At 38.7% G+C, this 15,567-nt stretch overlaps 1 protein-coding gene across 7 annotated transcripts in view; it reads left to right on the top strand.

Moving 5' to 3' along the window:
- Nucleotides 1-15,567, top strand: part of S100pbp (S100P binding protein) — a 39,673-nt gene that overhangs the window by 10,431 nt on the left and 13,675 nt on the right. For 6 of the 7 annotated variants that reach the window (XM_051172132.1, XM_051172128.1, XM_051172129.1 and 3 more), the window contains 2 exons: nt 408-490; nt 2,063-2,154. In XM_051172132.1, coding sequence (XP_051028089.1) covers nt 408-490; nt 2,063-2,154 — 175 coding nt within the window. Of the gene's footprint in view, nt 1-407; nt 491-2,062; nt 2,155-4,164; nt 4,428-15,567 lie in introns of those variants that run through there. The other variant, XM_051172133.1, reaches the window with a different exon arrangement.

Below are 15,567 nucleotides of genomic sequence, written 5' to 3'. Positions count from 1 at the left end.
ATCCCTTTTTCAGAAGGTTTTTTCCTTTTTCAAAAAACTATAATTGCTATTTTATTTTAAATGCTACCATAGTGTGTTGCACACAGTAGTGTTTAAAGATAATTATTTATTAAAACAAAACAAAACAAAACATTTTCCCCAGGCAGTGGTGGCACATACCTGTAACCCCAGGACTGGAGAGGCAGAGACAGGAGGATCTCTTTTTGAGTTCTAGGCTAGACAAAGTGAGTTCCAGGACAGCTGGCTACACAGAGAAACCCTGTTTCAACCACGCCCCCCAACGGGTATATATTTATATTCTCATAGTGATATTTTCAGTTATATGATATAGCTGAAAATTTAAAAAAATTATAACTAGTAATTATCTGTCCTATTTCTTCCTTCTGCTCTGGAAAACAACAAACCAGCATGCTTTTGACAAGGATTCTGGGGAGGTGAAAGGTGAGAGAAGACTAGGCAAAGTCATTCCTGTTCTACAAACCAGAACCAGGTAATGTATATATAACCATTCTGGTTTCTGGTGATTCTCTTTTATTTCTTTCTTCCCATCCCCAGTATCTCCTTAATGCATCTGGGGGAGGGGTCAGGAAATTCTGCAGGAGATACCAAGCAAACTTAAAATTCTATCTGTGTTATCTTACACAAATCAATAATCTCTCACTTCAGTTTCTATGTCAGCAAAATGAAGCTAATGATGCCTTTCCTACAGCCTCACAAGGTTATTTTGAAAGTAAAAAGACATACAAGTAGTACACTGTATAAATACAACATTTCTTGCATGTGTGAGGATGTCTGGTCGTATATATAAGAAGTCAGAATTAAAAAAAAAAAAAATCAAAATTATTTAGAAAATCATTTAGTTTTCTCTCTCTTGTACAGCTGGGGACAACTGTTGCAGTTTTGAGGCATCTTTTTTAATTTACTTTCTTGTTGCCAGGAGGTGGCAGTACCTATACGTGGGCATTTTCAATTGAATGTACTGGAAAAGCTACCTTACAGGTTGAATCAGAAAATTGAAAAGTGCCGGGGCGTGGTGGCGCACGCCTTTAATCCCAGCACTTGGGAGGCAGTGGCAGGTGGGTCACTGTGAGTTCAAGGCCAGCCTGGTCTACAAAGCGAGTCCAGGACAGCCAAAGCTACACAGAGAAACCCTGTGTCAAAAAACAAAACAAAAAAAGAAAATTGAAAAGTTTTTAAAAATAACACTTATAGCATATTTACTCTGTTTTAAACATTTTAAAATGACAATTAAGGTTATTTTCTACTAAATTTTAGTTTACTACCTTCTATTTTATTTTCCCACATAATTAAGGGGAGCTTTCTCAATTTTTTCCTTTTTTTTGAGATTTTTATTTTTATTTTATGTGTATAGGTACTTACTTATATTTATATTTGTGTGCCATGTGTGTACAGTGTCCACAGAAGAGGGTGCCAGATCCTCTGAGACTGGAGTTACAGTTGTGAGCTGCGATGTGTGTAATGGAAATTGAACCCCAGGGCCTCTAGAAGAGCAGCCAGTCCTGTTAACTGCTGAGACATCCCTCCAGCCACACTCTGTGAATTTTTAGAGTGAAATAATACCACACCCCACAGATGAGCCTGCCTAGAACATGAGCACATTTACAATGTCAGCGCCTTCGCTTACTGCCTCTTCTTATACAGAGCTATCAGTTTGAGCAAGGTCATGATTGGCCTAAATGCCAGATTCAGCTGGAAGTTTTTTCCTCCAGTCTTAATCTCATTCAACTTTTTCTGTGTGGCACAATCAAGTTTGCTGAACTTGAGTTATTCAACAAATGCTTTCTCTGTCTAGGGGCATTTGTACATTCTGATACTTTGTTAGCAGAAGTTTTAGTTCTTTTCTTCCTCTACTTCTAAACTCTCTAGTGACTTCAGCTTTGTACTGTGGCTTACATCACCTTCTATGTCACTGGATCTTAAGGAGAATTTGCTCTGAAAGTTGTTAGGTTGTTTAACCTATTATCAATACGTAGCTTTTCTATAAAGCACTGTAGTCATGATTCTAATGGACTGTTTTTCCTCCTGGTTTGCTTTATTCAAGGATGTTTTCACAAGCAGATCTAGAAAAACAGAAGGACATTTATCTCAGCAAAGTCATTGCTCATATAGAAGACCCAGGGGACTCTAGCCAAGGTAACATGGTAACCAAACAAAGAATGGCTTATAAAACTTCATTTGGGGCATTTTTTTCCTATGGTAATAAGCTTAAACTGGGATGTTGTTTTGAGTTTTCTTAAATTGATGAAGAAGAAAACTTTCTCTAAAGGTTTACTCAAAGGATTAATTAAGCAGACAATTATGCAGAGGTTTGGCTGACAGGCATTAGAGAAGGGGCTCGGGCCAGCAAGTCCTCCCTGTAGGTGAGGGCGGAAACCCAGACATTAGTCTTTTTTTTTAAACTGGGGCTTGTTGTTGCTATTTTAACTGTTAAGTAGTACTTATAGATGAAGTGATTGATATTCCTTACTAATCAATGTTTTGGGTCTTTTAAAATGTGGAATTATTTTTCCTGTTGTCTTTAGTTTTGAATGTAAAAAGCAAGCCTTTCAAACTTCATCCTGTGTCTTGGCTTCTCAGTACAAGTCTGAATTATGTTCTAGATCCTTCCAGCTAATCTGCCCGTACTTCATCAGACGCTGTCGTAAGCCAAAGTGGAGAATAAGTTCTCCAGCCCTGAGGAGATGATGTTTTATTCAGTTTGACCTAGTGGCCAGTGGAAGGTCCAAAAGAGAAAGGAGCAGAATAGAAGGCGTGGAATGTTGGGAGGTTTTATACTGATGAAAGAATTTCTTCCCATAAAGGTCACTCTGTCTTCTGGTATGCTTACCTTCTTTCCTTTAGTAAACAGAAGTTTAGCACACTTTTGTAGAGTCCGTTGAAGTGTTAAGTTTGAGGATTAGGAACAGGAGACATAAGCCATGGGTCTCGGCTTATGTTCATGGTCTAGAGAAGATCATTATACTGAAGTATTGATTAGTTTTCTAAAAAACACATTCAAAGTCATGTAGGAGCTAGGAAGGAGCCCTTCAGTTTGTGTTTGGGAAGAATGGAGATGGTTGAGGAGGATGTCTGAGGTAAGTTTCATAGAAAGGGATGCACGCAAGCGTTCAGATCTGTTCTAGGAAAGGTTAGAGAAGCTGTTCTGCAGTGAAGACTCCATTCTCTGGAGAAGTTCTGGATTAGTAGTTCCTGTCTTACACAGTTTAGAATGCTAACATCAATCAGGAGGGAGTTTAAAAAATTAATCCCTTTATTTTTTTATTCAAGATTTTATTAAACAATCAGATGTCAATGTGTCATTCCTTAGCTGCCTGTTTGTGAGGCTTTTTTGTTTGAACTATTAGGTCTGGTAACATTTTCCCACCCATGTCATTGAAGGGCAGGCTTTAAAGAGATTTGCTCATCTTCAAGCTTATTTTTAAAAAAAGAAAATCCTGGCAATTGTTTTTCCTGCTGAGGTGGCTTCTTTTATGTCCTAGGAGATGGCACTGGTATCTAGTTATATTTTCTCTTTTCATTTGAAGTGTTCAAAGTTCTCATGCAAAGTAAAGGCACAATTGCTCACATTTTAGCATCCATTCCATTTGCTTTCTTACTTAGCAATCTCTCCCCTCAAATTACTACAATTTATATCCTATTTCCACAGGATAGCTAGAAAGCCAGTGAGAAAGCAACAGATTTTAGTGGTTGAAAAAAATAAAGTCTAGAGTTAACCTGAGGTTTATTTTTATTACATTTTATTTTGTGCACATGTGTGCATGGATGTAGGCATGTGCATGGATGTAGGGGTGTGTAGCCCCAGTGCATGTGAGTAAGACAACTTGTAAGAGTCAGTTTTTTCCTTCCACCACATAGGTCCCAAAAATTGCGGTTAGGTCATTAGGCCTGGCGTGGCTGCCTTTACCTGTTGAGCCATCCTACTGATACAACTCTGTGTAATATCTTGGCACCATCGTTGACTAGCTGGGGCCTTGGGCCACTAAAAACTTGTTTGCAAAGTGAAAATAATGAAATTTAGCTTTTGTGAAGCATAATTACATATGCAAATACATGTATAATGTATAGGACAATGTTTAGCTCAAGCTAATACAATTTTAGGTAATAAAATGTATAAAATACCCGTACTGACAAAGTTTGGGGCAGAGGCCCCAGGTTTGTTTCCCAGAGCCCACATGACTGTTTATAAACTGTAATTTGTGGAAAAACAAAACAAAGAAAACTGTAACTCCAGTTGCAGGGAATCTGATGTCCTCTTCTGCCACTGCTGGGACTAGGCTCGCTTGCATTTGGTACACATACATATGTTCAGGTAAATACTCATAAATGTCAAGTAAAACTAAAAAGAAATCTTTTTTTAAAAGTTCATCTTTTTCATAATGAAGTATTTTTGTTACTTTTTTTTTAAGAGACAGGGTCTTTCTGTGTGGTGCTGGCAGTCCTGGAAGCCGCTATGTAACCAGGCTGGCTGCTCTCATCTTAGAAATCCTCCTGCCTCTGCCTCCTAAGTGCTGGGATCAAAGGCGTGTGCCACCATGCCTAGCTCATATTAGAGGGTTTGTTTGTTTGTTTAGGTAAGATGGTGTGATATGTTTTAAAGCTCAACAAATGACATAAAACAAAAACCTTGTAAAATAAAATGAAAAATGTTGATAAATGAATGAAGCCAAGTTTTTTGTTTTGTTTTGTTTTACTTTTGCATACATTGGAAAGATTCTGTAATAAGATTTTAAGAAATTGACCCTTAAGAAGTTCTTTTTTGACATCTAATATTTTCCTGTCTAGTTATTCTAAAAACTTCTTGTGTCTCTAACATTTCTGTCTTTCTTTCAGTAATCTAGTATTGCATTAAATTTGTTGTTACTGCTTTTAAATTACATTTATTACTGTTGTGTGGGTGTGCATGATGTATGGGCAGTGATAGCCTTGTTTGCTCAGTTCTTTCCTTCCACCTCTGTGGAGATTCCAGGAATTTGAGTTTAAGTTATGTATATAAATTGTTATATTAAATGCTTTTACTCAGTGAACCATTTCATCAGCCCTTCGTTTCTCTCTCTCTCTCTCTCTCTCTCTCTCTCTCTCTCTCTCTCTCTCTCTCTCTCTCTCTCTCTCTCTCTCTGTGTGTGTGTGTGTGTGTGTGTGTGTGTGTGTGTGTAGGCCTGGGATTGACCATCCAATGCTTTCCTTTTGGAAACAAGGTTTCTCTGTGTAGCCCTGCCTGTCCTGATTTGCTTTTTAGACCAGGCTGGCCAGAGATCCACCTGCCTCTGCCTCTCAAAATGTTGGGATCACAGGCATGTGCCACCATGCCTGGCTTGCACCTTACTTTTTTTTCTTTAAAAGAAAAATTACTTTAAAAGATTTGTTTATTATGTATATAGTATTCTGCCCGTATGTGTGCCTGCACTCCAGAAGAGGGCACCAGATCTCATTATAGATGGTTGTGAGCGACCATGTGGTTACTGGGAATTGAACTCAGGACCTTTGGAAGAGTAAACAGTGCTCTTAACCACTGAGCCATCTCTCCAGCCCTACAACTTACTTTTTGAGCCAGGCTCTTTCACTGAACATGGAACTGACTGCTATTAGCTAGACTGCCTGGCAAGCAAACCCCTGGGATCCACTTACTTCTATCTCATCACTGCTGGAGTTACAGACATTGACTGTTTTACCCAGCTGTTTTTACATCAGTGTTAGGGGTCCAAATGCAAGTCCTTGTGCTTGTGCAGTAAGCACTTTACCCAGTGAGCCATCTCCCTAGCCCAGCACTAAGTGTTTGTGTATTTTTCTCTGTACAGTACTCGCAGTATACATATGCACAGTCTTAAGCTGACTATGTCTGGCTGGCCTGGATTTTGGTATGTAGAATAGGCTGGCCTTGAATGCACAGAGACCCGCCAACCTTAGTCCACCTTTCTGTGTCTCCTGAGTGCTGGGATTAAAGGTATTCACCACTACAGGCCAGCTACACATTAAGATTTTTAGCCAAGGTCCAGCTAGATAGCTCAGCAAGTAAGGGTGCTTGCTGCATTCCCTTCACAGTCTGAGATGGTAGTTAAATCCCCAAACCATGTCAGAGTGGAAGAAGAGAACTGACTCTACCAAGTCTGACCTCCATGTGTGTACCATGAGTCATTCACCTACACACATCATACTCAAATCCAGGAATATAAAAACAGTCGTCTTAGAAAGATGGCTCAGTAGTTAAGGGTACTTACTGTTTTTGCAGAAGACCATTTTAGTTCCCAGTACCCACATGGCTGCTCTGTAACTCCAGTTCAGGAGTTCTAGTGCCACTTTCTGGCCAATGGCCAATGCTAACACCAGACATGCATATAGTATACATACATGAAGACCAGTGGTTCTAAACCTATTAATGCTGTAACGCTTTAATACACTTCTTCATGTTGTGGTGACCTTCCCAACCATAAAATCATTTCCATTGCTACTTCATAACGGTAATCTTGCTACTGTTAAAAATTGTATCCCAGCATTGAGGAGGCAGAGGCAGGTGGATCGCTGTGAGTTCGAGGCCAGCCTGGTCTACAAAGTGAGTCCAAGACAGCCAAGGCTACACAGAGAGACCCCGTCTTAAAAAAAAAAATGTAAGCAGAACATGGTGGCACACACCTTTAATCTCAGCACTTGGGAGACAGAGACAGGCAGATCTGAGTTCAAGGCCAGCTTGGTCTACAGAGAGTGCCAGGATAGCCAGGGTTTTTACACAGAGAAGCTTTGTCTTGAAAAACCCAAAAAGAAAAGAAAAGAAATAAAAAAAAGAATTGTAATACACACACACACACACACACACACGCATCTATATCTATATATCTGTGTTTTCTGATGGACTTAGGTGACCGCTGTAAAAAAGTCATTTGACCCCCCAAAAGGATTGCGACCCACTGGTTGAGAACCACTGATGTAGGCAAATATACATATAAAATTAAAATAAACCTTAAAGGATAAGTAAAATAAATAAACCAGTAAGCAAATAAGTAAATATACATAGTCAAGAGTGGGTGGTGGTGGCACATACCTATAATCCCGCTATTCAGGAACCTGGTTTATAGGATGAGAGAGACAGAGATCCTGTTTCCACATAAAGCAAAAAATCAAACTTTTTAGCTTCTCCGGAAATACACCTATAATCTCAGGACTTAGAAATATTAGAAACCTGAGACCAACCTCAACTAAGTTTGGAATCAGTGAGAAAGGGTCTTTTCAGGTGAACTTGATGACTTGAGTTTGATCTGCAGAATCCACAGGTGGAAGAAGAGAGCTGGACTTCTGTGTTAGTGTCAGTCCTCCCCCTTAAATACATAAATATAAATTTAAAAAATAGTGTTTGAGGACAACTTAGTTACACGAGGTCCTGTCTCAAAGTACCAAATAAGTTCTGTAGTCATTACCAAGTATTTTATCTTGGGTCTATTTTTCATTAGTAATGAAATGTCGAGTGAACATTCTGGTCAATAAATGTTTATGTACAACTCTCATTTCTGTAGGATGAATGCCTAGAAGTGCAATTACTAGGTAACGTATTTAAACAGTTTAAAAACTTGTTATGTTACCAGTTGTTGTGATCAAAAATCTGAACTAATTTTTATTGTCATCTATATTGATAGGTAAATTTAATAATTTATTTTAACTAGCAAAATTAAAAGTTTATGTTTATTGATTATTTATTATTTTTGTCTTTTTGAAACAGGATTTCTTTGTGCAGCTCTAGCTGTCCTGGAACTCACAGAGATCCACCTTCTGCCTCCTGAGTCCTGGGATTAAGTCATGCACCGCCACCACTACCTGGCTTAAATAATATTTTTGTTTTTCTTTTGTTTTTGTCTTTCTACATAGAATTTTTCCTGTGTGTAGCCCTGGGTGTCTTGGAACTCTGTAGCCCAGTCTGTGAGATCTACCTGCCTCTGCCTTCCCAGTGCTGGGTTAAAGGTGTGCAACACTGTTCCCAAGTAAATACTGCTTTGTTTTTTGTTTTGCTTTTTGTTTTTTGAGACAGTTTCTCTGTGTAATAGAGCCTTGGCTGTCTTGGAGTCACTTTATAGACCAGGCTGGCCTCAAACTCACAGAAATCCACCTGCCTCTGCCTCTGGAGTGCTGGGATTACAAATGTGTGCCACCTTGCCTAATCGAAAGGTCACATCTTCAGTTATCTCAGTCTCTAAATTTTGTCCGATTGTTTGTTTAGTGATTTTCATTTCCTATATTTCTGTAAACTAGAAGCAGGATTAGATTCAGATTAAGCACTCTGGACACGGCTAGTTTAGAGAGCTGTTAGAGGCATTTGTGCTTTGTAAACCTGGGAGGCATGTGTGACACCTAGTGACAGGCTATTAAACATATGTTGCCAGGCTGGAGAGATGGCTCAGAGGTTAGGAGCACTGGCTATTCTTCCAAAGGTCCTGAGTTCAATTCCCAGCAACCACATGGTGGCTCACAACCATCTATAATGAGATCTGGTGCCCTCTTCTGGTGTGCAGGCATACACTCAGGCAGAGCGCTGTATACATAATAAAAAGAACACCCCCCCCCCAAAAAAAAGACCCCAAACCTAATGTTTCCAAGTATGTTAAGGTTTTAACAGACATGCCTTTCATTGTAAGGTACATTTTTACGCTCTAACTACTATCATCTATGGGGTGATGCCTTAGTAACATAGGAATATCCAACTAAATTTCTTCATCAGAATTAGCTGTTAATACCAGGATATAGAAAATGTTTGTTTAAAAAATATGCTGAAGGTGATGAATGGGCTTTGGAGTGAATTTGGCAGTTAAAACATACTTTAAATCTTGTTTGTTACTGTCATTCCCATTCTTTTCATTTAGAATCAGAATAAAGTTGCATTTCAAATAATCTAAAAAAAAAAAGAAAGAAAGAAAGAAAGAAAGAAAATGTTTGTGCTCCCCCATATAATTTTTAGTTTTTCTTTTTTAGAATACTTATGTATTGACAATTTTATACATGAATGCAATATATTTTGATATCCATCTATAACTTACTCTTCATTGCCTTGCATACATCCTAAATATATATATAACTAAATAAATATATAATTCTCAATGAGTTATATTCCAGCCCTCATGGTTTTGTTTTTGAGACAGGGTTTCTCTGTGTAGCCTTGCCTGTCCTGGACTCGCTTTGTGACCAGGCTGGCCTCGAACTCACAGTGATCTGCCTGTCTCTGCCTCCCAAGTGCTGGGATTAAAGGCGTGCGCCACCACCACCCAGCTTCACCCTCATGGATTTTTAAAGTTCCCTTTGTAGTTCCTATTTATTCTTTTTTTTTTTTTTTTTTTTTAATTAAGTGTATGAGTCCATTGCTTGCATGTATGTTTTTGCAGTGTGTGTATGTGCTTGGTATCCGTGGTAGCCAGAGGAGGGTGTTGTTATCCCCTGGAACTGGAGTTACAGACGGTTGTGAACTGCTGTGTGGCTGCTGGGAATGGAATCCAGGTTCTCTACAGCAAGCAACAATCGCCCTTAACTGCAGAGTCGTCTTTCTAGCCCTAGTTCCTATTCTTTTTTATGCTCAGTTGAACCATTCGGAGCTCCTTCAGGCTGGATTCTACTCTTATGCCACCATCAATCTTTAAAAACATTTTTTTTTTTTGTTGTTTTTTGGGTTTTTTTGAGACAGGGTGTCTCTGTGTAGGCCCTGACTGTCCTGGATTTGCTTTGTAGACCAGGCTCGCCTCGAACCCACAGCCTACCTCTGTCTCCCAAGTGCTGACATTAAACCTCCCCAACCTTTTAACTTTTTTTTAAGCTGCTGTTCAAAAACATAAAATTTACTATATTGACCCCTTTATAAGCGTCATCCAAGTCACGTAGTCAGTCATGTAAGTCTCTACAATTTTTTTTATATTCCAAATCTGGAAAACTCTGTGCCTGCCAATAAACAGCTCCTCTTGTCCGTATACCCAGTCCCTGGTCAGTATCATTCCGTTTCTAGTGACTATGAACTTGACTACTTTAGATACACAGATTGATGAAAACATACAGACTTTGTTTTCTTAGGAGTGACTTATTTCTCTTAATGTGTTCAAGACTCATTCCTAATATGATGTATGACAGGTACCCTTTTTAACCTCTTTTGTTGTGTATGTGTACTACTAGTTGGCCTGGTTGTTGTGAATAGTGCTGCTGTGAACTTAGATCTGTAAGGGTTTTTGTAGTTGGTTTATTTGTTTGTTTTAAGATGGGGGGGGTCTCACTCTGTAGCCCAGGCTGGCTTGAAACTCACTATGTAGTCCAGGCCAGCCTCACATTTGTGGTTATTCTCCTAACAATAGCATTCTGAATGCTGAGATTACAAATATAAGCCAGCATGCTTTAGCTCAGTTCTCCGTAATACATATGTACAAATAAATCAAATAGTAGTTTTATTTTCATATGTCTTAAAGAAGCTATATACCATTTAATCTAACTTTTATCATTGATTCTAGCTTTTATTTTAAGAATTACATATTTATGTGTGCTAAGAAATCTTTGCCTAACTCAATGTCAGAATTACTTTCTTCTATTTTATGGTCTTAGCTATGAGATTTAGATCTATTACCCATTCTGAAATTATTTTGTACAGTACAAGATATGTCAGAGTTGTTTCTTGTTGCTTTTTAAATTTTGTTAATTTTTAAAAATTACATTTGATTTGTGTGTGAGTATATGTGTGGCACTGCATTAATGTGAAGGTCAGAGAACATCTTGTGGAATCACTTCTCCCCTCTCACCATGTGGGTATCAGAGATTGAACTCGGGTTATCAGTTTAATGGGCAAGCACCTTACCTCTGAGCCATCTTGTTGGCCTGTTTCCCTCGTTTATTTTATTTTGTTATTAGTTTTGTAGATGGGATGTCTGTTGTTTCTTTACTGTTTATTGTGAGGACTATTCATTTTTGACTGATTTACATTCATACCTTTGTTGAAAACCAGTTAATCTAACTCTATAGAGAAAAAATTAATGTATTCTGTTAATATTCTTTTGTAGTTACTATATTTTCTTTGTATTGATGCATATGTTTTATTTATTTTTAAATTTTATTTTATTATGTGTAGGGGTGTTTTGCCTGAATGTATGACTGTGTACCATGTATGTACAGAATCCTCTGAAGCAGAAGAGGGCATTGGATCCCTTGAAACTGGAGTTACAGGATGGTTGTGAGCTGCCTTGGCGGTGCTGGGAATTGAACCCCAGTCCTCTGGAAGAGTGGCCAGTGCTCTTAACCACTGAGCCTTCATTCCAGCCCCTAGATAGATAAATTTTAGAATCAGCTACCAATTTATTTAAAGAGCATGCTGGGATTTTATTAAAAATGCATTGAATTTATAGAAATTGGGTAAAATTTAGCAAGAACAAATATCTTGAGTATTTTTATTTTAATTATTCAAATCTTTACTTTTTCCCAGCAGTATTTTTAACCCCCTAGTGTCCTGAACCTGTTAAGTAGCCCCTGTTGTCCATGAGCTTCCTGCTGTCCTGCTCTAGCATTCTGAGTGTGGATGTTACAGGCTGAGCGTCCATGGGTAGCTCTTTATAGCTTTTGATGTACACTCTTGCATATCTTTGGTATCCCAGAGTATTTTATATGGTGATGCTTTTGCCAAAGATAGATTTTAGAACATCACACAAGTGTAATCTCAGTTTTTAGGAGGTTGAAGCAGGAAGATGAGGAATTTGAGACCAGCCTGAGTTACATAAGAGCCTCTCTTAAAAAAAGAAAGAAAAACACCACTACAAACACAAATAAGTACTTATTCTGTGATAGTATAGAAAAATTTAGTTGATTCTTATATATTAATCAAAACTCACTTGCTAGGTTTTTAAATAGATTTCATCAAGTCTACATGGTGAATTCCAGGACAGCCAGGACTATGTAGAAAGACCTTGTCTCCAAAATAAGTAAATAAATAAAAATAAATGTGTACCTGTAGAGAGGCCAGAGGGAGACTGCTGTCATGCTTCTCTCATGCACTGTCACACTTCTTGAGAACTGGTTTCTCATCACACTACAAGCCTCCAGCTTAAAGTTAGGCTGGCAAAATAAGCTTTCAAGATCCTAGCTCCATCAGCCCCTGCCTCCAGCTCTGGGTTACAGGCATGTGTGATTCCCCCAACGCACACACACACACACACACACACACACACACACACACACACACACACTTTGTTTTTAAGAGGTTGCCGGGCGTGGTGGTACACGCCTTTAATCCCAGCACTCAGGAGGCAGAGGCAGGTGGTTCACGGTGAGTTCGAGGCCAGCCTGGTCTACAAAGTGAGTCCAGGACGGCCAAGGCTACACAGAGAAACCCTCTCTCAACCCCCCCCCCCAAAGAAAAGACAACAGGGTTTCTCTGTGTAGCCCTGGCTTTCCCTGGCTTGACTGCTGGGAATTCAAACTCTGGTCCTCTTTTTCTACCCTTCAAATGTTTGTTTTTGTTTTTTTGAGACAGGGTCTTCTGGAGCTATGCAGCCCAGGCTTACAGAGATCTACCTGTCTATGCCTCTGGAGTGTTGGGATTGAAGGCATAAGCCACCACACCTGACCTTAGTCAGTTCTATACAGAGAGCATTGTTGTTAGCAAATATATTTTTACCTGTTTTTTACTTGCCTTTTTATCTTATTGTATCTAAGTACGACATTTAATACAGTAATGACATTTTTGTTTTTAATCTTAGGGGAAAACATTGAGTCTTTTACCAGTAATAGTTGTGTTTCCTATAAGTTTCCCTTGAGTATAGTTTATTAACTTGAAGATGGTCCTTCAGTTATAGTTTGATGGAAGTTTTCACTGGAAATGGATACTGTCAAATAGTCTGAATGTGTCTACTGAAATGATCACATAGTAGTTATTTTTACTAAAATAGAGTTGATTTTTTTTTTCAGGGTTAACCCATCTTCAATTTCTGGTTTTATGTGTAGTCCCAATCATCTTTGTCTAATATTGTTGGGTTGATAATTATTTATTTACAGATATGGTGTGTGTGTGTGTGTGTGTGTGTGTGTGTGTGTGTGTGTGTGTGTGTGTGTTTTCAAGCCATGGTTTCCCTGTGTAGCCCTGGTGTCCTGGAGCTCACTCATACAGATAGTTCTTTATTGTAGTTGTATCTTGGTTTTTTGAGACAGGATTTCCTATAACCCAGGCTGTCCTTGATCTCAGCATGTACTTGGGGATGATCTGCACTGCTGATCCTCTTCTGCCTTCATCTGTGAACATTTGTGATATAGTTCTTCATTTATTAATGAATTTTAAAAATTCTCTCAATGTTTTAGTTTATTATAAGTCTTGCACACATTTGTTAAGTTCATTCATATGTATTTAATGCTTATTTATGCTGTGTAAATGATATTGAAATGTTTTCACTATTTAGTTATTTTTAGAATATAGAAATACTGATTTTTATATTTTGACTATATTATATAAATAATGCTGAATTTTCCTGTTATTTTTGTGAACTTTTTATACATATTTTAGAATTTGTTTTGATAATATCTGTAAATAAAGACAGTTGATTTCTTTTCAATTTATAAGTCTTTTATTTCTCTTTCCCTACTGTACTGCTTGTGGCCTTGGGCACATTAAATATGATACAGGTTTATTATAGATGTTCTTATCAAGTTAGGAAAATTCCCTTCTGATTATGTGATAATTTTTATCATGTACTAGTGACATTTTGTTAAATGCGTTTTCTGCCTTTATTTACTGCATTTATAAGTGCCTAGTATTTTGTGTGTGTGTGTGTGTGTGTGTGTGTGTGTGTGTGTGTGTGTGTGTGTTATTTACATTGGTGTTTGTGTGAGAGTGTCAGATCCCCTAGAACAGGAGTTACAGACATCTATGAGCTGCCATGTGGGTGCTGGGGATTGAACCCAGGTCCCTCTAGAGGAACAGTCAGTGCTCTTAACACTAAGCCATCTCTCCAGACCCCTATTTTTCTTATATTCTGTATTCTCTTACATTGATTGGTAGATTGAATTTTATACTCCTAAAAACTGAATTCCAGGGCTTGCACATGCTAGGGAAAACCCCTAGGCTCTGTTCTGTTAGGCTGTCTTGCAGAAACTTCCTGAGTCTTAAAACACCTTTACTCAGTTTGTTAATTCTTTTTTTAAAGAATTGTTAAAGTGCGTGCGTGTTTGAGAGAGTGACACAGACAGACAGACGTTGGGTGGTATGCTGGACATGCTAGGCTTGTGGAAGTCAGAAAGCAAGTTTGTGGAGTCAGCTCACTTATTTCACTTTTCTCTAGGTTCCGGGGCTTGAAATAATGCCATCAGGCTTACCCAGCAAGCACCTTTCTCTCTGAGGTGTCCGCCAGTCCTTTTAAAGCGGTTCTTAGCCAGCCAGTGGTGGCATGCTTCTTTAATCTCTGCACTCTGGAGGCAAACATAGGCACACTTCTGGAAGTTCAAGGCCAGCCTGGTCTACATAGTGAGTTCCAGAACAGTCAGGGCTACAAGCATTATCTTTAGTTTTCTTGATTTTGGTAGTGCTAGCTTTATTTCTTTCATTCATTCATTCATTCATTCATTTGTTTTTTTCAGGACAGGGTTCTCATGATGTGTTTGGTAGTGCTAGCTTTATTTCTTTCATTCATTCATTCATTCATTCATTCATTTGTTTTTTTCAGGACAGGGTTCTCATGATGTGTCTCTGTAGACCAGGCTGGCCTCAAACTCACAGAGCCTCCCAAGTGCTGAGTGTGTGCCACTATACTCAACTCACTAAATGTAACTTATGTCTTAAAGGAACTTGTCCATCTCATCAAAATAGTTAATGCATTAAAGTAAATTATTTGTAATATTCCCTATTACTCTAATTGCCATAGGATATGTAAAATGACTCAGATTCGTTCACTCCTGTTTGGAGTTGGAGGTTGTGTTTTTCTTATTTCTGCTTTCTTGAACATTTTATCTAGAAATTTATCAAACTTAGCAATACCCCCACCCCCATCCCCCAGTAAGGTTTTGCTTTCATAATTGTTGCTGGGTACACTGGCACATGCCTGTCATCCCAGCACTCGGGAGGTGAGGCAGGTGGATCTCTGTGAGTTTGAGGCCAGCCTGGTCTACAGAGTGAGTCCAGGACAGCCAAGGCTACACAGAGAAACCTTGTCTGGAAAAACCGACCGTCCCCCCCCAAAAAAGGTTGTTTTTATTTGATTTTGGTTTTGTAGTTGTTCTAGGTGGTTTTTTGTTTTGCTTTTTCAAGTTGTCATTTTTTTGAGTAGCCCTGGAACTTGCTTCTTAGACCAGGCTGTCCTCAAACTCAGAGATCTGAGTGCTGGGATTAAAGGTGTGTGCCACCACTGCCCAGCTTTATATGATTTTGTATGTGTATATGTATGGCCATGTACACATGTGCCTGTGCTGCAGCATTTATGTGCTCAGAAGAGAACTTGTTGGACTCAGTTTTCTCCTTCCATCATGTGAGTCCCAGGGATTGAACTCAGGTCATCAGCCTTGGTGACAAGTACCTTTACTTGCTGGTCTTTTCTTTCTTTTTATGCTTTGGGTTTAATTTTCTCTTGT

This window comes from Acomys russatus, chromosome 29, assembly GCF_903995435.1.
Source record: "Acomys russatus chromosome 29, mAcoRus1.1, whole genome shotgun sequence".
Lineage (NCBI taxonomy): Eukaryota > Metazoa > Chordata > Mammalia > Rodentia > Muridae > Acomys > Acomys russatus.
Note: the sequence above shows the minus strand (reverse complement) of the source record. Positions and strands in the feature narration are given on the sequence as shown.